General features: G+C 45.2%; 1 protein-coding gene across 1 annotated transcript in view; it reads left to right on the top strand.

Annotated features, from left to right (window-relative positions):
• The window catches only part of COG2 (component of oligomeric golgi complex 2), a 358,467-nt gene that overhangs the window by 116,217 nt on the left and 219,108 nt on the right, over positions 1–23,142 (top strand). The window contains exons 6-7 of the mRNA XM_078648793.1: positions 2,187–2,295; positions 22,188–22,367. Coding sequence (XP_078504919.1) covers positions 2,187–2,295; positions 22,188–22,367 — 289 coding nt within the window. The remainder of the gene's footprint in view (positions 1–2,186; positions 2,296–22,187; positions 22,368–23,142) is intronic.

The raw sequence follows: 23,142 nt of genomic DNA on the forward strand, positions 1-23,142 counted from the left end.
CCGAGGCACTAGGCGACCTCCGCCATCAGCGCTCAAGCCACGCCCCCTTTTAATTATGTGGCACTGAGAGGTAGCATGTGGTGTTAATTTATATTGCATTGGGTAAAGTGTAAATATGTGGCATGTTACGACGTGGCACTGAGTTATTATATGGAGTACATTTATGGCCCATTGAGTGTAGTGTAATTCTGTATAGTGTAATAATGTGGCATTGTGTGGTGTTTATTTATGTTGCAATGAATAGAGTGTAATTGTGATGTGTGATTATGTGGTACTGAGTTGTATTATGTGGATTGTTTTTATGTTGCATTGTGTACAGTGTAAATACGTGGTGTGTAATTATGTGGTACTGAGTGGTATTATGTGGCGTACTTATTTATATTGCATTGGGTAGAGTTTAAATATGTGGCGTGTTACGACGTGGCACTTAGTGTTAATATATGGAGTGTAGTTTTGGTCCATTGAGTGTACTGTAATTATGTGGAGTGTAATTATGTGGCACTGAGTGGCATTATCTGGAGTGTATGTTGTATTTAGGAGGGTGTAATAATGTGGCGTTTAATTATGTGGTATTGAGTGGTATTACTTGTAGTGTACGTTGCATTGAGTGCAGTGTAAATATGTAGCATAGAATTATGTGGCATTGAGTGGTATTATATGGAGTGTATGTATGTTATATTGAGTAGAGTGTGTTTCTGCTTTGTTTTATTAGTACCATGATCCAAGATAACGATAAGGGAGGAATGTAGTTGGCAAAATGCACACTGCTGCTTCCTCTTGAGATTAGTAGGACATGGGAGTGTCCCCTGTAGGTCCCTGTGTTATGCTCGTTGTTTGCGTGAGCCCTATGGGTGTAGTTTGATTTATATAATTACAGTTAAATATATGTTTTGGCGGGAAAGAGGAGAGGGAGAGGGGAGAAGAGGTCCAAAAAGAAACTATGTCTAAATAAATGCAGAGGCTGAGGGGAAAGGGGAACAGAGGGTGTTTATGGTTTGGAGACAGGGTGTGTATGCTAAGAAATGAAGGGGTTAGATAAAGGGGCATATGGTGTTGAGGGGAGAGAAGAATTGTAGGTTCTGAGTGTGTTGGATAAGGTCAAGCACAGATTGTTAGTTTGTAAGGCAGAAGTGAGCTAAAAGACTTAAAAGTATATAGAAATACTTGAAGCTTAAAAGCAATAAAAAATGTTTAAAAATAAAAACAAAATGCAACAGTGGTACGTAATTATAATTGAGTATGCTAAAATGAGCGTATTACTTGAGTAGGCGTCTGTTATGTTATATGAGGCCCGCTGCGCTGTAATGATTTCCAGGAACCTTAGTAATTCCGTTTTGGTTTGAGATCCACTTTCTGGAGGCCTTTATAGTTGCATAAAATTTAAAGATCACGCTGTAACTCCCAACAATATTACCCATGAAAGTGACCCTACCAGTGGTTACTTAAAATTTAAAAATGATGGGGCTCCCCTCAAGCGACAACGTGCGCCAGTTTATTTCTCCTGTCAGCGCCGCATAAAATAAAACCAAAAACTACCCATGTAAGTGCGGAGAGGATATATCGTAATGGCCTTAACTTTGGACTTTGGAATGAGCCAATAGTTCTGGCTCATAAATGAAAGTAAGTCTGTGTGGTATGGTATTGGTTATTAAATAAGTGAGTACAAGGATGTGTGACTGGGTGCATCAATATGTGACTGCTTGGATGGATGCAACCAAGCGCTTTGTTATTTACCAAATTTACTGTCTTTGCTAATTATCTTTATTAATTTCGGGTGTGGTTTCTTCTCCTAGATTTTGTTATATAAAGCTACATATGTAGTACATGGTGATGAATGGAATGACTGACTCGAAAGTAGGGATGGGAGTTGCTGCTAAGCCTAATTTCGGTGGGCATTCTAATGGGATTGTGTGTTATGGAATTATGCTGTGAAGCTGCTCACCTTATTTGCCTTTTTATATAAACTGTTTTGTATTTGTAAGATGCATGTGGTAAGATTACATGTTAGGGTGTTATTTCTATATTTTTGTAAGGTGAGATGATGTTATGAATTCCTTTCTGCTATAAATCTTAATCATTTGATGTGCAGAAATGCAAATTAAACTTCAAAACAGTAATTCCAGATAACACCATGTACATTTTCTAAAACAACCAGTGCTTAAAAGCTTTTGTCTATTACTTTACAGCCCTCTTTTGACTGGACAGATTTTGGAAAGAATTGCCACAGAATTCAACCAGTTGCAGTTCCATGCTGTTCAAAGTAAAGGCATGCCTCTTTTGGACAAAGTGAGACCTGTAAGTGGTACTCATTTAATAAATGTACCTGTTTCTGCAGTCATGCATGATTTTAATAGTTTGTTAAACTTGATGAAGTATTCAGAAAGTATACATATGTGCCTACACACCAGAAAATTATTGTGTTAACTTGTTCTTTAATTCCTTGTATTGGGATTGATTTTCTTTTGGTTGCTAAGGAATCCACAAATAAAATCTTGTCTTCAGGTATTTTCTGGCCTCTCATCTGACCCGCTCAAACTTTGCAAGTATGCCCTTACCTGCTAATGCTAAATAGCTATTCCCTCCAGAGGTAGGTCCCTGGTGTATGGGATGGCTGCAGGGTACTCCCGTGTAACCTTGTTTTGGTCTGACTGCCCTGGATGTGATCAGACAACATCAGCAGATAACCCTGTAAGACCAGTCCTGCTCGAGTATAATTCCTTACAAATTTAGCAAAATACGGCACCTTGAACCATATAAGTTTCTCTATGGATGTCAGTTAGCTGTTGCCTTAGGTAGCACCTTCTTTACCTCACTCACACTTTGGTACCTGTGGCACTGTCCTAGCGATACTTGGTTCACTAGTCATAGAGATGGTGCCAGACTCACCAAGCAAGACATTTCTAAATTATGCTAACTTTTTAAAGTAAATATTTGCTTATTTCTATGCTGGATATAATGTTTGTGGCTGGACTGTTCCCATGAGGCACCGGGTCAAGACTGATTTGCATATAGCTGTGTCTGAACTGGGGTGGCAAAGTAAGCTGAAGAATGATGATGGATTAAACCCAGATCTGTGACTGGGGGTGAGTGTCTGAAAAGTTTCAGTGCTCCGTCCATCATCTCCTTGTGTTTGCTTTGTTCACCTTAAGTTGGCAGGGTATGCCCAGCCAAGCGTCCCTTGCTCACTGTGCCACTCGATTCAAGCTAGCCTGGCTGATAAGAAGTGATACTCTGAATCTGGTCCCAGGATTCTTGTTTCTGGTCCAGGGAGTACCTGGCCTGGCAGTTCGGGCTGGACTGTTTCCATAGAGACCAGGGTCAAGACTAATTTGCATATGGCCTGGGTTCAAACTGGGTGGCGTGGTGAGCAAAAAAATGATGGATTAAACTCCGATTTGTGACTGGGGGTGAATGTTTGGTATTCTGTGTTCTTTTTGCTCGGATCGATTTAGTGGCGTCAGTGTATTGATATGGTTACAATGCGGGGTTGAACCCTTGGCAGTGCTAGATTTTTCACTTGTAGAAGTTATGGTATCTGCACTGTCTGAATCATATGAGCTGATGACTGTGCTGTTCTAAACATGTGGCAGTATTTAAAGGAAATTGTGCGCTCCTCATTTAGGACTAACATACATACTTTACCATGTTACTGTTCAGCAAACAAAAGGGGATGATAAAGGTACGCTGGCAAAAAATGCTGTCCTCTGAAGTTATAGTCTGGGTACTTGAAGCTATGCCTGAGCATCTGTGACTTCATAACTTTACTATTTTGGCTGCACTGGAGTACATGAGACCTTAACTGATCATATGACAGTTCTAACTGTATGCCTGGGCATCTGAGGCTGTGATAAAATCTCTTAAACTGTACTTGAACATGAGCCTGTTCTTTGTAAATGAAGACTATATATTTAGCATATAAAGTCTATACCAAAGTACCTAGATCTATAATGACTCTGGGTTGAGGGTGGTGTCCATGTCATATCATGGCTACTTCTTATTACATCATGCAAGTCCCTCAAGTATATGACTGGTAAACAGAATACCCTTTTCAAGTTACTACACTTTTTGTTATTCTATTTATTTTGTACTTTTATAATTATGTTGGGCCAATCGTCATGTGACACCCCTCCCTGTTGCGGCAGTTCTGGCGGCGGTCCTATGATGTTGCCTTCTGTGATGTTGTCAAAAGCTATAGGTGTTATGTTGTCACTGTCTGTGATTCCAGGAGAAAAGGTTGAGGCGGGTTGAAAGGCATGTGATGTCACTCCCATTAGCCTTGGCATTTGGTGAATTCCAAGTCTTTCAAATGTATGAGTTGCTCTCTAGAAAAGGGGAAGATGGAGACATAGGTAAAGGTCCTCTGCATGCTTGTCCAGTGTTTCCCAACCTGTGGTCCGGGGACCCCTGGGGGCCCACTACACCTCCTAAGGGGGTGTATGACTGCTTAGAAAATTAAATAATATTAACAGATTAATAAAGTGCATATCAATAAAGAAGGTAAATGTACAATTTATATTTTTTAAACATACTGTAAATGTGAAGGAATTTGAAATTGGAGGCTAAAAATTAAATTGCTATCCTCAGATTGGTTCCTGGGAGCGCAGTGCAGGTGCATCAAACAGAATATAATATGGATTATGAGTGGCTTCAATTGAATTTAGAAAAGCTCCAACCTTTCTATTAATTTTTTTAAGTGTTTACATTTGTATTTTATTTATGTGTTTGTGAATTAAATGTGTCATAATTTGTATATTTGTTTGATGAATGCTTTCTTCTGTATTTTTAGTGTATTGTTTTACGGTTCACATCATCGACAATGCTTAGGCCGGGGTCCCTGCTTCCAGTAATGACTTAGTGGGGGGGTCCCCGGATTCCAGTAATGATTAAGTGGTTGGTGAAAAGAAGAGGGAAACTCATGTAAGTAAGAGCCTCTTTATTATCGACCAGTCCCGACAACTCCCAGACAGCAACTGCCAGAGCACCCACATTCCATGTTCCACGCAGGGAACATGGATGCAAGAGGTTCCATGCAGACACAATGAAAGAAATAAAGGGGAAAATGAATGAGAAAATATAATAACAAACAATGAAGAACCAATGTAACCCTCTCTGCAAAACACAAGGGAAATAGAATAAACATTAGACAAGAAATGCAAATAACAATACATGCATATTAATACATGGCATAATCACGAAACTTGGTTGGCACAGATCTCATCCTCGAAGAAAATCTTCTCTGAGCAGAAGAGGATGACTGACCACACCCATTTGAAGGAGTGACATTAAAAGAAGAACCGCTGGAGCCAGAAGGTGAATCAAGAGTAGCACGTGAAAAAGAGTCGACAGAAGGATCAACACAGACACCCATCTTCCCTCCTACATACACAATTTTGGATTGAGGAACAATAGAAATAGCACACTTATTCCACACCTTCCCATTCTCCAACACCACCACACGTTCTTTTACTTCTTTGACCCTTGCAGGAGCAGAAAAACGAGAATCACCCTTGCAAACAAAACCGGGTTTCTTGATTCTTACCCAATCACCCACGCGCACAGGAGAAACATTCACAGAAACAGTGGCATACTTGGATTGAACAGCTGTTCTAACATCAACTATGCCACCAACTTTAGATGGATCAACTACCTTCCTGGACATCCAATCCTTGTTCAGTTTAGAACTGGCAACCCTACCCCTGAGTAACGTAAAAGGAGATATTCCAGTACTAATATGGGGAGTAGTTCGAAAAGCCCACAACATATCTTCAACTGCAGTACGCCATGACAAACCATTCACAAGAGCTAACTGTAGGTGATCCTTAATGACGTGATTAAAGCGTTCAACTAAACCATTGCTGCGAGGATGATAAAGAGATGTCAATACATGCTTAATGCCAAGTTCTTTTAGAAAATCTTGCATCTCCCGCGAAACTAGTTGAGTCCCATTATCCGTTACCAGTTCATCCGGAAACCCCTCACGAAGAAACACATCCTTAAGAAAACCAATGACAGAAGATGAATTAACACAATCAACAAATTTGACTTCGGGCCATTTAGACATATAGTCTACTAAAACCAAGGCATACAAGGGTGACTCACCAGAAATACCAAAAGGACCAGCGACATCAAAAGCGAGTTTAGACCAAGGGACATTTTTAACTGGCACAGGATCAATAGGAGACGGATGGGTAACTTGGGATTTGTCGCTGAGAACACAAGCACAATAGTCCCTAACAAAATGCTCAATGGACCTATCCACACCAGGCCACCAAAAGTCCTCACGAATTCTGCGTTTCATCGCACGAATACCCTGGTGACCCTCGTGAGCAAGATTTAAAATTTTTGTTTGCATGCACCCTAGAACAACCAAAAGGCCACCCCTACGTAAAATGCCATCCACCACAGACAACTCATCACAAATCCTCTAGTAAGGTATTAACTTAGGAGATAGATTATTGTTAACAGTCCAACCCTGAACCAGAATATCCATAACCAACTTAATTTCCTCATCCTCAGACAAAGCACGCAACCACTCTTGTTCCGAAAGCGCACCATTCACAACACTAACCACTGCTCCCACAGCACATACCACGTCAAGATCATCATCAGAATGAAGCGAGAGATCATTAGCCAGAGGAAGACGAGAAAGACAGTCAGCGATGATGTTTCTGGCACCAGGTACATACTGTAAACAATAATTAAACTCTTGCAACCTATATTGCCATTTGGCGATTCTAGGAGTGGCACGACCACCACCCTTAGTGGTGAACAGGTCTACCAAAGGTTTATGATCAGTCCTGAGAGTGAACACATTACCCCACAAGAAATTCCGAAAATACTGAACGCCCCACCATAAGGCCAAAGCCTCCTTCTCGATGGTGGAATAGGAGCCTTCAGCACCATGGAGAGTCCTGGAAGCAAATGCAATCACTTCTTCACGACCGTCATGTCTCTTTTGCATCAAAACCGCCCCTAAGCCAATGTTGCTAGCATCAGTAGAAACAATACATTTGTCATTTATATTAAATAGTTTTAAAGGGCGAGCTTGAACAATTTCTTTTTTTAAGATGCAAAATTGATGAGCGCACTTGTCACACCATACAAACTTGACATTCTTCTTGAGCAGTTCTCTTAAGCATGAAGTTTTGTCAGCAAAATTTCCAACAAATTTCGCGTAATACTCCACGAGTCCAAGAAAGGAGCGCAATTGGTCTTTATTGGAAGGAGGAGGAGCATTTTGGATGGCATCTAAAATTTTGACTTTCGGTTCGATTCCCTTAGTAGAGATGTGGTGCCCTAAATAGTCAACACCCTCACGAAATAACTTACACTTTTCTTTCTTGAGCGTAAGACCATGGGTCTTTACAGTATCAAGAACTAATTTTACCCTGCTGTCATGTTCAGCTACAGTAGGTGCATGTACTAAAATGTCATCCTGGAAGAACACGACTCCTGCTGTGTTTTTAAACAAATTGCCCATCAAACGCTGAAACACAGCGGAAGCCGATGCCAGGCCGAAAGGCATGCGTTTATAACGAAACGCACCCTCCGGGGTGACAAAGGAGGTAAGATGTCTGGACTCCTTGGAAAGCTCAACTTGATGATAGGCCGAAGAAATGTCGAAAGAGGAAAAATACTTGGCCCCATCAAGCGTAGCCAACATTTCATTTATATTTGGCAATGGTTGGCGGTCAATCCAAATGTTGGCATTCAAGTCGCGCAAATCCACACACATCCTAAGGGACTTATCAGGCTTACGTGCAAGAACAATGGGAGCCAACCATTCTGATCCCTCGATGCCCTCAATGACATCCATGCGGCACAAACGTTCCAGCTCCTCTTTCAGTTCGGCACGCAAACTCAAAGGCACTTTACGCACTTTGTGCGCATCGGCTTTAGCGCCATCTTTTAAAACAATGCGATGTGGAAAGCCTTTTAGTTTCCCAAGATTATCGCAAAAAACATCGGGATACATCTCGATCCACTGATCACCAGACAAGTGTCTCACAACTTCATCATCTGGAACGTTAGGAGATGAAGGAAACGAGTAAAACTTGGAAGCTTCACGCCTAGATATAACCATCTCAGGGTGGTTAGGGTCAAGGATGATTCCAAGTTCCCCTTGTTCTTGCCAACCCAGCAAATTTGCACCATCATTAACCACAAACACAGGGCCTGAGGCTTTATCTCCACTGAATTCTAAACTTGCATCAAGTTTGCCCAAGACTTCCACTCTTTTACCTTGATAAGCAAAAATGTTGATATCGGATTTCTGGAACTTGAAGTCGCCAGATGTACCAAGATCTTTGATATTAACAAGAGTGAAGGGAGACCCCGAATCAGCCAAGAAATTCACACTCACGCCATTCACAAGAATTACACAAGTGGGTGGTTTTCTCTTGCGTAAACAACTCATGGATGCAATCTCTACAACACCATCCGAAAATGTAATGGATGAGGACAACATTAATAACATATTATCATTTTCCTCACTGGAATCAACAAACTCTTCTTCAATTGACTTGACTTGGGCAGTACCTTTGTTGAATGTTGGATTGAACACTGTAGCCTTGCAAAAGCGAGAAAGATGCCCTTTTTTACCACACTTAAAACATGTTTGTTTCAGAGCATAACAGTACTTTGCGTTACCAAGATGGTTCCTGCTGCCACAACGAAAACAAAAAATGTGTGCTCTGTCCGTCTTGGACTTGGATGGTAAAGCGGAATTACGCAAAGAGTTATCAGAAGGAACTTTCGTGGCCTTGAGACTGTGTTTTGTTGATAAGAGTTTCACCTCCGAAGATTGGGAAGAATTACTCATCTCCTTCATGCAAAATTGTGAATGTTCAATACTTTTGGCAAGAGTAATCGCGGTTTCAAGGTCTGGGTTATCTGAAGATAAAAGTTTCCCCTGAATTTTCTTGTCGCAAGTACGTTCGATTAATTGATCACGTATGATCTCATCCCTGAACTCTCTGTAATTGCACGTGAGAGACAAAGTTCTAAGAGCAGAGACAAAATAATCGATAGACTCTCCAGAGATTTGAGCACGTTGTAAAAATCTATGGCGTTCAAGGACAACATTCTTTCTAGGATCGAACCTTTTTTCCAAGGTTTTTATCAAAGATGCATAGTCATCCACAACTAAGGAATCCCCATCATCACTAACGACTGTAGTACTAACAACTTGAAGAGACAGGGTCTTTACAATACTTCTACCCTCGGCACCCAAATTGTACATAAGAAGTGCTTTTTAGGGCTCGGACTCCTCCCCACTGTAAGTGGGGGAGGAGTTTCGAGATCCTAATGTTACAAGAAAAAAAAGAAGTATCTCCTAGGGCCTTGGGGAGAGGGATTCCACACATTCCTTAGCGTTTTCTGTCATCTGGCCAGTGATTCGTCTTCCTTGTGCTTTCGTTTTAATAGGCTTGAAGTGATAGGGTAAATGTAGTTTTGTTCCGCCATTTTGGGCATATTTCGTTCGTGCTCGCGCAAAGAAGTACATAAATTATAATTAGGAGCTGTCAGGGTGCCTCCGTTAGTGAATCCAGATGGCCGGGCGCGTTCACAATTCTGCAGCGCTCAGCGCGCAGCTTCCTTGTTCTTGTTTGTAGTTCGCGATCACTTGGTTGCCGCTGAAGGCCCGGCAAGCACTCTCAGCCCCCTACCAATTTTTCTACCATCCTCTCCTCCAGGGCACACAAGAACCATTCGGCTGAGAAAAAGTTGGCGTTGATTTCCCCTTGCCAGCCCTCGCTCCCTTGCCGGTCATACTTACTTGTTTGTTGATTCTGAAGCGGCGCTTACAACCGGACTTGTTGCAACACTGTATCTGCCCTGGAATTTCGGTCCACACTCTTTCACCGGGGCGCTGCTGCTGCGATGAAATGAGCTTTTCCCCCACGGAGAGGTAACCGCGCTGGTGCTGGCTCTCGCTTGATCCTCTGCTATCCTGCCGTGTCGGAAGAGGATAATGCAGGCCAGATCTCATCAGAGATAGCAGAGCAGATGACAGAGCAGTCTGGACGTCCTCGCGGGTAAAGCAGAGCGTGAGTACAAGATGAAGGGATGAAACTTGGCAACTCTTGAAAGTATTATTCTGCCGCATTTCTTTTCAGCCTTTTTTCTCCGTGTTCTCCGTGTATCAGGATGGGGGGTTATGGGCATGGCATGGCAGCAGCGAGGGGCGGGCAAGACTACAGGCACATATAGTTTGTTGTTGCAGGAAAGTGTCCCTGTGGCTGACTTTGTGCTGTAGGGGCAGATGTGTGATGCAGGTGTTTCGGGAGCCTACTTTCCTGTATACACTCTGTAAACTTTTGTCACCATCGGAAAGTATCCTCACCCCGTGTCTTGCAGTTGCGCAGATCAGCTGGGGGTTTGTGCAATGCACACTTACACTCCTGCACACTTGGTGTCAATGGCCCCAACATCACTGCCTTTGTATATTTTCCTGAAAATAAGGACACGGCACACAGATGCCAGTGCCTCAGAGTAAGGCTGACACTCTGACACTTGGTATACTTAACACGGCTGGGAGGAGGGAGGGTCGCCCCAGAGGCGCGTGAGATTTGATCAGGTGATCTTAATGGCGGATGACAGTGCGTGTGTAATGCTCGTGAGCGTTCGAAGTTTGTGAGTGACTACTTAGTACTTAAGAACTTGGGGATGTATGTGTTTGAGCTAGGGAGTGAGGTTGATATACTGTATAACTATGTTTATGCAGTCCCCTGTGTCTGGAGAATCCTCGCTGGGAACTGGGTCAATTAAACCATACATTTATTGGCTCCTGTGCACACAAGTCATCGAGCCTTTTCCACCAGATCATCCCCGTTCTACGCGCCTTTTCTGATCCCTCACATTGTTGGGGGTGGGTGGGTAAGGGTTGTGCCAGTGACAGCAGAGTGGCGGTGCAGAGTGGCGGTGCGGTGGTGCAGAGTGGCAGTGCAGAGTGGCAGAGTGGCGGTGCAGAGTGGCGGTGCAGAGTGGCGGTGCAGAGTGGCGGTGCGGTGGTGCAGAGTGGCGGTGCGGTGGTGCAGAGTGGCGGTGCAGAGTGGCGGTGCAGAGTGCAGAGTGGTGGTGCAGAGTGGTGGTGCAGAGTGGCGGTGCGGTGGCGGTGCAGAGTGGCGGTGCAGAGTGGCGGTGCAGAGTGGCGGTGCAGAGTGGCGGTGCAGAGTGGCGGTGCAGAGTGGCGGTGCAGAGTGGCGGTGCAGAGTGCAGAGTGGCGGTGCAGAGTGGCGGTGCAGAGTGGCGGTGCAGAGTGGCGGTGCAGAGTGGCGGTGTGGCGGTGCAGAGTGGCGGTGCAGAGTGGCGGTGTGGCGGTGCAGAGTGGCGGTGCAGAGTGGCGGTGTGGCGGTGCAGAGTGGCGGTGCAGAGTGCAGAGTGGCGGTGCAGAGTGGCGGTGCAGAGTGCAGAGTGGCGGTGCAGAGTGGCGGTGCAGAGTGCAGAGTGGCGGTGCAGAGTGGCAGTTCAGAGTGCAGAGTGGCGGTGCAGAGTGGCGGTGCAGAGTGGCGGTGCAGAGTGGCGGTGCAGAGTGGCGGTGCAGAGTGGCGGTGTGGCGGTGCAGAGTGGCGGTGCAGAGTGGCGGTGTGGCGGTGCAGAGTGGCGGTGCAGAGTGCAGAGTGGCGGTGCAGAGTGGCGGTGCAGAGTGCAGAGTGGCGGTGCAGAGTGGCGGTGCAGAGTGCAGAGTGGCGGTGCAGAGTGGCGGTGCAGAGTGCAGAGTGGCGGTGCAGAGTGGCAGTTCAGAGTGCAGAGTGGCGGTGCAGAGTGGCGGTGCAGAGTGGCGGTGCGGAGTGGCGGTGCGGAGTGGCGGTGCGGAGTGGCGGTGCAGAGTGGCGGTGCAGAGTGGCGGTGCAGAGTGGAAGAGCGGCGGTGCAGAGTGGCGGTGCAGAGTGGCGGTGCAGAGTGGCGGTGCAGGGTGGCGGTGCAGAGTGGCGGTGCAGAGTGGCGGTGCAGAGTGGCGGTGCAGAGTGGCGGTGCAGAGTGGCGGTGCAGAGTGGCGGTGCAGAGTGGCGGTGCAGTGGTTCAGAGTGGCGGTGCAGAGTGGCGGTGCAGAGTGGCGGTGCAGAGTGGCGGTGCAGAGTGCAGAGTGGCGGTGCAGAGTGGCGGTGCAGTGGTGCAGAGTGGCGGTGCAGTGGTGCAGAGTGGCGGTGCAGAGTGGCGGTGCAGAGTGGCGGTGCAGAGTGGCGGTGCGGCGGTGCAGTGCGGCGGTGCAGAGCGGCAGTGCAGAGCGGCGGTGCAGAGCGGCGGTGCAGAGCGGCGGTGCAGAGTGGCGGTGCAGAGTGGCGGTGCAGAGTGCAGAGTGGCGGTGCAGAGTGGCAGTTCAGAGTGCAGAGTGGCGGTGCAGAGTGGCGGTTCAGAGTGCAGAGTGGCGGTGCAGAGTGGCGGTGCAGAGTGGCGGTGCAGAGTGGCGGTGCAGAGTGGCGGTGCAGAGTGGCGGTGCAGAGTGGCAGTGAGTGCAGAGTGGCGGTGCAGAGTGGCGGTGCAGAGTGCAGGTGCAGAGTGGCAGAGTGGCGGTGCAGAGTGGCAGAGTGGCGGTGCAGAGTGGCAGAGTGGCGGTGCAGAGTGGCGGTGCAGAGTGGCAGTTCAGAGTGCAGAGTGGCGGTGCAGAGTGGCGGTGCAGTGGTGCAGAGTGGCGGTGCAGAGTGGCGGTGCAGTGGTTCAGAGTGGCGGTGCAGAGTGGCGGTGCAGAGTGGCGGTGCAGAGTGGCGGTGCGGCGGTGCAGTGCGGCGGTGCAGAGTGGCGGTGCAGAGTGGCGGTGCAGAGTGGCGGTGCAGAGTGGCGGTGCAGAGTGCAGAGTGACGGTGCAGAGTGGCGGTGCAGAGTGCAGAGTGGCGGTGCAGAGTGGCAGTTCAGAGTGCAGAGTGGCGGTGCAGAGTGGCGGTGCAGAGTGGCGGTGCAGAGTGGCGGTGCAGAGTGGCGGGGCAGAGTGGCAGAGTGGCGGTGCAGAGTGGCGGTGCAGAGTGGCAGAGTGGCGGTGCAGAGTGGCGGTGCAGAGTGGCGGTGCAGAGTGGCGGTGCAGAGTGGCGGTGCAGAGTGGCGGTGCAGAGTGGCGGTGCGGTGGTGCAGAGTGGCGGTGCAGAGTGGCGGTGCAGAGTGGCGGTGCAGAGTGGTGGTGCAGAGTGGCGGTGCAGAGTGGTGGTGCAGAGTGGCGGTGCGGTGTCGGTGCAGAGTGGCGGTGCAGAGTGGAAGAGCGGCGGTGCAGAGTGGCGGTGCAGAGTGGCGGTGCAGAGTGGCGGTGCGGTGGTGCAAAGTGGCGGTGCAGAGTGGCGGTGCAGAGTGGCGGTGCAGAGTGGCGGTGCAGAGTGGCGGTGCATAAGAAGGACATCACAGGCAAGTGGTGCAATATTCGCACATTCACAAGGAGATCACTAGCAGTACAGTACACACCACATGAACACACTCCATAACACATAGCAACAATACATTGGCATTTACAATGCCATTAGCTCAAACTCAAATAAATTCGAGCCCGATTGCATTTCTAATGCTTGTTTCTTTTTGTTGGTGAACGTGTCACCATCAATGGCCTCTAAATAACTTTCGAAAGTGTCTTTCCACTGTTGCCATAACATAGGAGGTGTACCAGGAGATTGAAGAAATGGTGGAGGGGCCGCAATATGATCCATGGTCACAGATAGCACGTGGGTGAGTTGCTGCCCACACTAATAAAGATAGAAAAGCACTGTAGCAAAGGATAATTCACAAAATGACGTCAAAATGTGTGCACCACTGAAAAGAAACAAAAATGAAGATGTGTGTATCAGCGCTGATTCTAATTGAAACAATCCAAAGGAAAATACCCAATAGACCTCCAAGGCAGTGTAGCCACCGGAACAGGATACAAAACACGGAGGTTGCACAGAATCGTCGGAAGAGAAGTCGAGCTCCACACAGCACCAGACACGAAGCAGGAGTCTGAAGCAGAAGGATTGCTAGGAGACAGCACAGAAAAGGGAGAGCAGGACTGGCCAAATCGTCGCCAATGAAAAGAAGAGGGAAACTCATGTAAGTAAGAGCCTCTTTATTATCGACCAGTCCCGACAACTCCCAGGCAGCAACTGCCAGAGCACCCACATTCCATGTTCCACGCAGGGAACATGGATGCAAGAGGTTCCATGCAGACACAAAGAAAGGACCCAACAGTTGGGCCCCAGAAGTCAAAAGGTTGAGAAGCACTGCTCTAGGCTATGCCCAGTGCAGCAATTAGTCCAGAACCTTTTAATGACCCCAATTGCTATTAGCTGAGTCTAAGAAGTGCTAGAATATGGTGCAATTTATTTTCCAAGGGTGGTGAATTATTTTCTTTTCGACTGACTGGCAGAGGAGGTGACTGTCTTGCTAAAGCTTTTGAGCTTGTTCTGAAAAAAACCACACTTGGGCTTGGTAGTTTTTTGTCCAAAGGAATGTATTAAACCAGAATCTGAATTGAAGGAAATCAGCCCGAAGAGGATTCTAGATTAATTTTCAGGTGAATGTTCAGGATCTTTCCCCCGTTTTACTGAATTGGCTGGATGTGTTTCTTGTAGCTGCAAGATGTATACATACCCTCTGTAGAAGAGACAGATTTTCCTGAAATTTTGGCTTGGCAAGAACGATTACCAGTACATAGTCCATCTGTCTGTCTTACTGTCCACTATCTTTATGTTCACTAAATGCATAGTGGTTGTATTTTAATATATTTATCTCAAGGGAATCTTTATCTGTTCATACCTAAATGTTTGACAACTGAAGCAAATTCTGAAGCTAAAATACATTATTTCTGCAAGTCCTATATCTCCATATCAACATTGGCAAACCATCACCATCACAAGTTATCAAATATTGCAGATTTGGTCCCAGACCCAAACCCAGAGTGTTTTTTTAAGAGAGTGGACTATTGCTTTTTTCAGGACAATTGTTCGCACCTTCAGTCCACTCCTCGACCCAATGAGTGACAGATCATCTCTTTTGAATTTAATTATATTGTACATATATCTTCTATCAAATGTCCGGTTACGCATGAGGATTTCGTAGGAATGTTTTGAGAACCAATAGAACCAGAGTCCAAAGTGACTTTCAATCCAATCTCTTCAGTTGCTGTACAATAGGAAGCACATGCTTCAGAGTTCCTTTTTCTGCATAATTTCAAGACTCGTACAATCATCACATATTTTCTCCGAAGCTTTTCGACTCCCATATGGATAATGTGATGGTTCAAGAGATGTAATTTGTCCCCAAATTAACACTAAAAAAAGCGGTTTGAGTTGAAGGCAGTCCCCTAAAGTCTTTTCCTTCCATTGATCAGATTTGAATCTTTCCCATACCGAGCATCAAAACTCCTTGTATATTACTTGTACAAGCAGAGCAACAGTGAATTGGAGTATTGACTCTTGCTTTAAGTGGCTTCACTGTGAAATTTCCAAAGTATGTCTGAATGGACAGTGCCACTGTTGCCCTGTAAGCCTCTTGTACCATGGCACTGTCCTGAATTGTACCTGAGTAAACTGATTCTCTGCCACCCTGAACATTTGTTCCCAAAGAAAACCAATACTGCTGCAAGTAGGGAAATGTGGTGAAGGCATACTGCACCACTATGACAACTGACTGTACCTGTGTAGACCAAGCAACTGTTCCACCATGATAAGTGGCATCTGAGCTGCACTGCTGAAGTGAGAAGTTTGTTTGGTGGCCCCATGAAACCTGATCCCACAAGTCGCTCCCTGTGTTCAAAAGAGGGACTGTTATAGACTGAAGACTGCTAGCAACACTGGAGGCGTCAGCAGTTTCAGCTTCCAATGAATGGACCACAGTATCTACACACTCTGTCATTGTGTCTTCCTTGCAGAAGAGGGACCTGGCGCGTGTTGCGGCTCCTGGCAGCGACTTGCTGGAGAAAAGGCTGGCATTGGTGAGGTTTATATGCCGCGCCGAGACTTTGAAACTGAGTCCACAAACTCTGTACGAGAGGGTTAGCACTGCACCTGCGCCTGAAACCTGTCGTACCATATCTTACACCTAGTTAATGGAAGGTGGTGGAAAGGGGACATAGCCATTAGTTGTGGGGCCACTGGTCCCAATGTTTTAATTTGTACCTTCATTTTGTAGTGGGTAGTGTTTCATTTTTGAGTGTATTGAAGTACTTTCTTTTTATAAAAGAAAGATAGTTTGGACAGTCAATTATTGTACTGCTCTGTGATTGTTGTGATCTTGATTCTCCTCCACACTACCTTCCTGAGCCACCTGTAACTTCTTGCCTTCACTACCTCTGAGATTCAAGTGCTGAATGGTTTGTACTTGGCCCACTTTGCAGAACCATAGTGAGACTGACCCCAGGACTTCTGAGGCAAGTGGCCCCAGACCCAGGGACTGACTCCCAGTAGCCCCAGATTGCCCTGAGGTCTCCCGAATGGGGGTCAACACTTTGTTTCTCACAATTCTTGGTACTAAAGATTCCCCCATTCAGGAAATAATCTGATCTTCTGTGGAAAGTGAATATAGTGTTATCAGAGTTAAAGCGATAACCTTTTGAGTGTTTCCACTGTGTGGATCTCCAACATGTATCACGGAAGGATACATTCATAGTGGCTTTCCCCACTGATAGAAGGGTAAGGGGGGGTGACTTCAGTCTCTTTGCACAGATTACCCTTGTACTTTTATTTATCGTAACAAGATATATTTTTGACTCATGCTTATTTTCTGCAAAAGGTAATTTCCAATTTCCATATTAATCAGTCAGTATCTCTTCTGACTTTCTTCCAGAATCCATCCTCTCAATCATATTGATATTTATACATATTGGATGACAAATTGGCTATATGGTATTACTTTTTAGGTGCCAATGGCATAATCCAATTTAAGCAGTTATTTTGTATCTGTGATCCTGTTCATATAGGACGTCAACCCTCAAAATAGACCGTAGTCTAGTAGATAGTCTAATTAATTATCATGTTTTATCGCAAAGTTAATTGCCCTCAGAGCAAGTACAGAGCTCATGCAGCTGGCAGCATGTTAACCATTGCTACTTTAGTAAGAAATTTGCCTTCTCCAGATGCATGCAGGGTTGTCACTGAGGGACAGTTTCATGCCTTTGCCAACAAGTACTGCACTAATGTGGAACCTGATGTCGACACTTCATGATGGATAATAGGAAATTGCTTTCTTGTAATCCTAGTTTTTCAATATCTATATTCTCTCTAAATTATAGGCATCTAATGTTCCTCCCCGTACTTTAGATAATCGATCGTGCTGGGGTCTTATAAGGTTATTCGTCAAGTTGACTTTCCCAAATCTGCTCTGCTTGATGGGACATTTGTAGCATCTGTAATTTTTTAAAGGTTTTTACTCTCATGCCAGCCAATGTGGGGAACATCATTTACTGCTTTTGTTTCAGTTAGGGACATTTGTGACATATTGTGGACGGCACTTACACAGACATTGTTTGAAAACCAGAGTATTTGGACTTCTAGTCTATTTGAATGAATGTTTTTTCTTTTAATTGAATACATGTAAAGGATCCTCCTTAGGTCTGTCACAATTCTACTCTTAAGTTTGGGAGAAATTTTGCAGAAAGAATATTCAATTTGAGACCGTTTTTGAAGGAACATTGAGAGTTAACTTAGAATGAAAATTCTCAGAGTGAATTGCAGAGAATTAAGGATGATATTTGTGCTGCAGTTCCCTACAGGGATATGAATCTACCACTCACACTATACTGTCTACTGATGCCAGTGGTAAGCGTCTCAAGGTAGTTTTATCCTAAATTTCTGGGAATGGTGTAGAGAGCACAGTATTGTTCGCTTTACGTTCTCGGTCACCAACTGAGGAGAAATACTTTATCGAAAGAGAAATGTTGTGTGTGTGTGGGCGGCAGAGAAATTCAGAGAGTACTTGTGGGTTTCAAATTTTACTTTGCGCACAGATCACAAGCTGTTGATCAAAGTGTTGACTCCTGTAGTGGACTCCTTGCGTAACTAGGATGTCCAGGAGGCTGTTGGATTATACCTATGATGTTGAGTATCTACCAGAACTTAACCACTTCGACGCTAATGACAAAGCCAGCTCGTCATGGGCGTTACTCATGGGCGTTACCTGCCCTGCGCTCATGACGAGCTGGCTTTGTCACAAACAAGCCATTTACTACTTTTTCAGCGCACAGCAGGTAAACGCGGTAGCGCTGAAGCAGTTAAGAACAAGGTAGGAGATTATTTGAGCAGGCCTCTGCTGCATTTGCAGTAGCAAATTTCCAATGAATAGGATGAGTACAGGTCAGCAAACGGAACAGTGAATCCATTTTGAAGAATGACTGGTTACATGGTAAAGTGGCAGATTATGGTAAATGCACATGATGAGGTTTCAGGCGGAACAAGTTGTGATCTGGTGGGAACTGCCAATGTATTAACCAAGTCAACTGTCAAATCTGATAATGTATTAATACAGTCTACTACCACCATATCTGGAAGAGTAACTGGACTTTCTGCTGAGTTGAAGGACTTCACATTTATAGGTTTTTATTTGTAGTAGATGTACATATTGTGGTGCTAATTCTGATCTTACTGGGTATTGCAAAAGGAGAATGGCAGTGCTCCATCAGCTTAGTAAATGCTTGCACTACCCTAAATAGTTTACTCATAAGAGGCTCCTCAGACTCATCATGTGGTTTTTGCAATATTAGTTTAAGGCCCTACGTTTCTGCTTTAGTGTAGCTTAAGGGGCTATCTCTGAGAACAAACCTGATGTGGGGTCCCACTGGTATGGTTGTAACACTAAGCGTTTCTCTGTCCTGATGCCTAGGTTAAATCAGCCAACAATTTGTGGACTATTTGAAGTATTCTTCCCAATTAAGGGTCTCCACCAGCCAGCACAAATCATCTCTGTGACATTCCCAAGTACTTGATTTTATCACAGCCATTTTGTAACCGTTTTGGACCCTTGGTAGATAAATGGATCTTTGTCCTATAGGTGGGAGAAGAAATGTGGTTTCTCACTTCCCAGTTCACATTTATTTTTGGTTTTAGAGAATCATAGTGTTGTTGGTCTTCTATAAATAAGGCTGAGGAATGACAATTGCTGTCTGATGTAATTACAAGCGTTAAAGAGTATTGGCCTGCTGTTTCCTGCAAGTGGTCATTTGTGTATGTTGTCACATAATACTGATTAATCAAAAGGCTCCCCCCGATACTTTCCTCTTCATGTATCAATATCAGAAAACACCATCCTTGACTAGTAGACAGGTGCTTTTTAGAATTCTTGTGTATAACCGCCATTACTGAATGCCAGTGGACAGATTAAAATTGTTTAAGAAAATAACCTGAAACCTGGTTGTTTCCTTGCTGTGCTGCCTAATCTGTAATTTTGCTTATGTGATTCCAACCTTTTTTAGGTCTCGCCTAGGCAGCGCTTGCATTGTCTCTTCGAGACATGCTGTATTTAGGATAAGAAAAGGGGGTGGTGATGAACAGAGTGTCTGAATTAAGCAGACCACTCTTACCCAGTCCAAAGATCAGGGCTTGATCCATCACCGTTATTTAGCTCACTGCCCCATCCCAGCTCAGAACCTGGCTATATGCAAATTAGTCTGTCCCTTGCCCAGTTCATCATGGGAACAGGGCAGACCAAACTACCAAGCCAATTCTTCACCAGAAAGGAGACAAGCTTCCGAGGACCGGTTTCTGGCATTTCAGCCGTCGTCGGCCCGGCTTGCTTGAATCCTGATGGAGCAGTGAGCAAGGGACTCATGTCTGAGTATACCCTGCCACACCTATAGTGGCCGAAAACGATTGAGAAAAGGGGGTGGTGATGAACAGAGTGTCTGAATTAAGCAGACCACTCTTACCCAGTCCAAAGATCAGGGCTTGATCCATCACCGTTATTTAGCTCACTGCCCCATCCCAGCTCAGAACCTGGCTATATGCAAATTACTGTCCCTGGCCCAGTGCATCATGGGAACATGGCAGACCAAACTACCAAGCCAATTCTTCACCAGAAAGGAGACAAGCTTCCGAGGACCGGTTTCTGGCATTTCAGCCGTCGTCGGCCCGGCTTGCTTGAATCCTGATGGAGCAGTGAGCAAGGGACTCATGTCTGAGTATACCCTGCCACACCTATAGTGGCCGAAAACGATTCAGAAAAGGGGGTGGTGATGAACAGAGTGTCTGAATTAAGCAGACCACTCTTACCCAGTCCAAAGATCAGGGCTTGATCCATCACCATTATTTAGCTCACTGCCCCATCCCAGCTCAGAACCTGGCTATATGCAAATTAGTCTGTCCCTGGCCCAGTGCATCATGGGAACAGGGCAGACTTAACTACCAAGCCAATTCTTCACCAGAAAGGAGACAAGCTTCCGAGGACCGGTTTCTGGCATTTCAGCATTTCCTATAGTGTCCGAAAACGATTCAGAAAAGGGGGTGGTGATGAACAGAGTGTCTGAATTAAACCACCCCCTTTTCTGAATCATTTTGTCCACCATAAGCGTGGAAGGGTATACTCAGATGTGAGTCCCTTGCTCATTGCACCATCAGGATTCAAGCAAGCCGGGCCGACGACGCCTGAAATGGCAGAAACCGGTCCCCGGAAGCTTGTTTCCTTCCCAGTATAAGAATTGGCTTGGTAGTTTGGTTTGCCCTGTTCCCATCATGCACTGGGACAGGAACAGACTAATTTGCATATAGCCAAGTTCTGTGCTGGGATGGTGCAGTGAGCTAAAAAACGGTGATGGATCAAGCCCTGATCTTTGGACTGGGTAAGAGTGGTCTGCTTAATTCAGGCACTCTGTTCATCACCACCCCCTTTTCTGAAGTATTTAGGATAAGGGCATGAAACTCTGCCCACTTTCCTCCCATCTTTTTAATTGGCTCCTGTCCCGGTCCTTTTTCAATGGTGGCTTTTCACTGGTCAGCAGGCTTAGAACTCCCTCCGTAGTATCAACTTTTCTCTTCTTGTAAGCTTCCATGAGGACAACCCTGTTACATGTATTGTTACTCAGTAGGCTTTAAGAGCTTTGTCCTTCCTGCTGTTGCAAGCTGCATACGCTCTCCCTCATTGCGTTTTTTTTTTTCATTTATCCAGCACGGCATTGCATATTTTTTTTCATTTATCCAGCACGGCACACCTCGGCAAGAATAATGGTGGCTGCTCTTTTCTTTTATTTGTTGGCCGAATGGGGCTGCATGCCTTTCTTTTTGTGTTTGATTAATTTTTTTTTACAATGACGGACCTGCGCTTTAGCTTTAAACATTTCAAACTAAAGCGTGGGTGCCGCGATTACTTTAAAGTAAACTAATTTAAAAAAAGTGATTTTTATTCTCCTTTCTTTCTATATTTTACTTTTGAAGTAGTTGCTGCACCCGCGCTTTAGCTTAAGATGTTCAAAGCTAAAGCGCAGGTGCCGTCCGTGTAACCAAACTAAATAAATGGAAAAAAAGCCTGCGGCTGCCATTTTTTTCTTCAATTTGCTTACTTTTGTTACAATCATGGCACCAAAACTTTAGCTTTCAACATTTTAAGCTAAATCGCGGGTGCCGCAATTGCTTGCGATGTTCAAAGCTAAAGCGCGGATGCCACAAAGGTCGCACATTTGCGAGAGTTTGAGCTATTGGCATGGCACATGACAATGCCTTTTATTTATGTGTTTACAAAACCTGCAAGCGGTGTTTACCACCGCTTGTAGGTTTTGTAAACACATAAATAAAAAGAATTATCGTTTACAATGCCAATAGCTCAAACTCTCGCAAATGTGAGATCTATTGCATTGCAAATGCTTGTTCTTTGTGCATTGAGACTCAATTGTTAAATTATTATTGCACAAAGTCCCATACTAAACACAAGATCAGATGTCTCATCTGTGGTCCTCGTCCATGCTCAGCAGAGTTCTTTCCTATAACTTTACTTGGCAATATGTAATAAGCTAATGGCTGTAAGAATGCTTGACAACTGGGAATTGGATATCCTTTCAAGTCTGGAGCTAGGGAAATAGTTGAGCGGAATCTCTACATCTAGCCTAGCTTTCCTCAGGAACAGTCTGAGGTAATTTTGAGACCCTGTAAGAGCTGAGCTGCCAGTCATTGACTCTCATTAAACATTCATAATTGCAAAGATCGTGTACCACAAAGCTATTAATGCATGATGGAAGCCTAAATGTTTTCATGTAGAACAATGCGATCTGTACTGTTTTACTTATGTCATATGTGTTCTGTTCCCCTTTGAAGCGTATTGCTGGGATCACAGCAGTGTTGCAGCAGTCACTGGAAGGATTACTTTTGGAAGGCCTTCAGAATTCCAATGTTGACATAATACGTCACTGCTTGCGGACTTACGCAACAATTGACAAAACAAGAGATGCAGAAGCACTGGTTGGTCAGGTGCTTGTTAAACCGTACATGGATGAGGTAGGTCACACTCCGTCCCAGGCAGTAGGATGTTTATTTGTGCGCCTTGATGCCCCTTGGGGCTAAGTTTTGCACGGTATAAAATGCCTTTCATTCATTCATGTTTATTTTAGAATTCACAAACTGAAAATCATTGTTTAAAATGGCTAAATGTAAAAACTCTCAACCGCACAACTGTTCTAAAACACCATATGAACCTTGAATTTTGTGTGGAGTAGCACATGGGGCCAAAACTGTCATTAGCAGCTGAAAAGCTTTTGGAGATTCCACAATTCAGAGAACGTTCAATGGCACTTTTAAAACAAGTAGTATCAATCACAAAGGAGAGTGAGGAACTAGAGTAGCTAGTTCACTTCCCCAGGGAATGTATGTAGTAATCAATAGGAGCTAGCTACACTGATAACGCTCATGTTGTGTGTGTCTTAGGAAAACATATTAGTTTTTAAGAAGGCCCTCATCCACCAACCTAGTTTGTGGCATGCCTCATCATCGGGCCCCACCCGAGGCACCTAGTGTGCCTCCGGTGTGCTGCGACGTCTGTTTACAGCGGAGCGGGTTCTGTTAATTGAGTGTGTAGTGGTGGTGTTAAGAGTGAGGTTTAAAAGCTGTCCTAAGGGTCCCAATGAATTACTTTATGGCCCTAGGCAGAGTTAAAAACAAGACTTGTGGACGCGGTAAGAGAGACTTATGGTCCCCCACGTCCGGTGTGGTCAACTAGTTTCAGCCAGGCCTTGGATTAAAAAGCTGGTTTTCTTCAGGACCTATGTGTGAGGGG

This window comes from Lissotriton helveticus, chromosome 6 (assembly GCF_964261635.1).
Source record: "Lissotriton helveticus chromosome 6, aLisHel1.1, whole genome shotgun sequence".
NCBI classification, from domain to species: domain Eukaryota; kingdom Metazoa; phylum Chordata; class Amphibia; order Caudata; family Salamandridae; genus Lissotriton; species Lissotriton helveticus.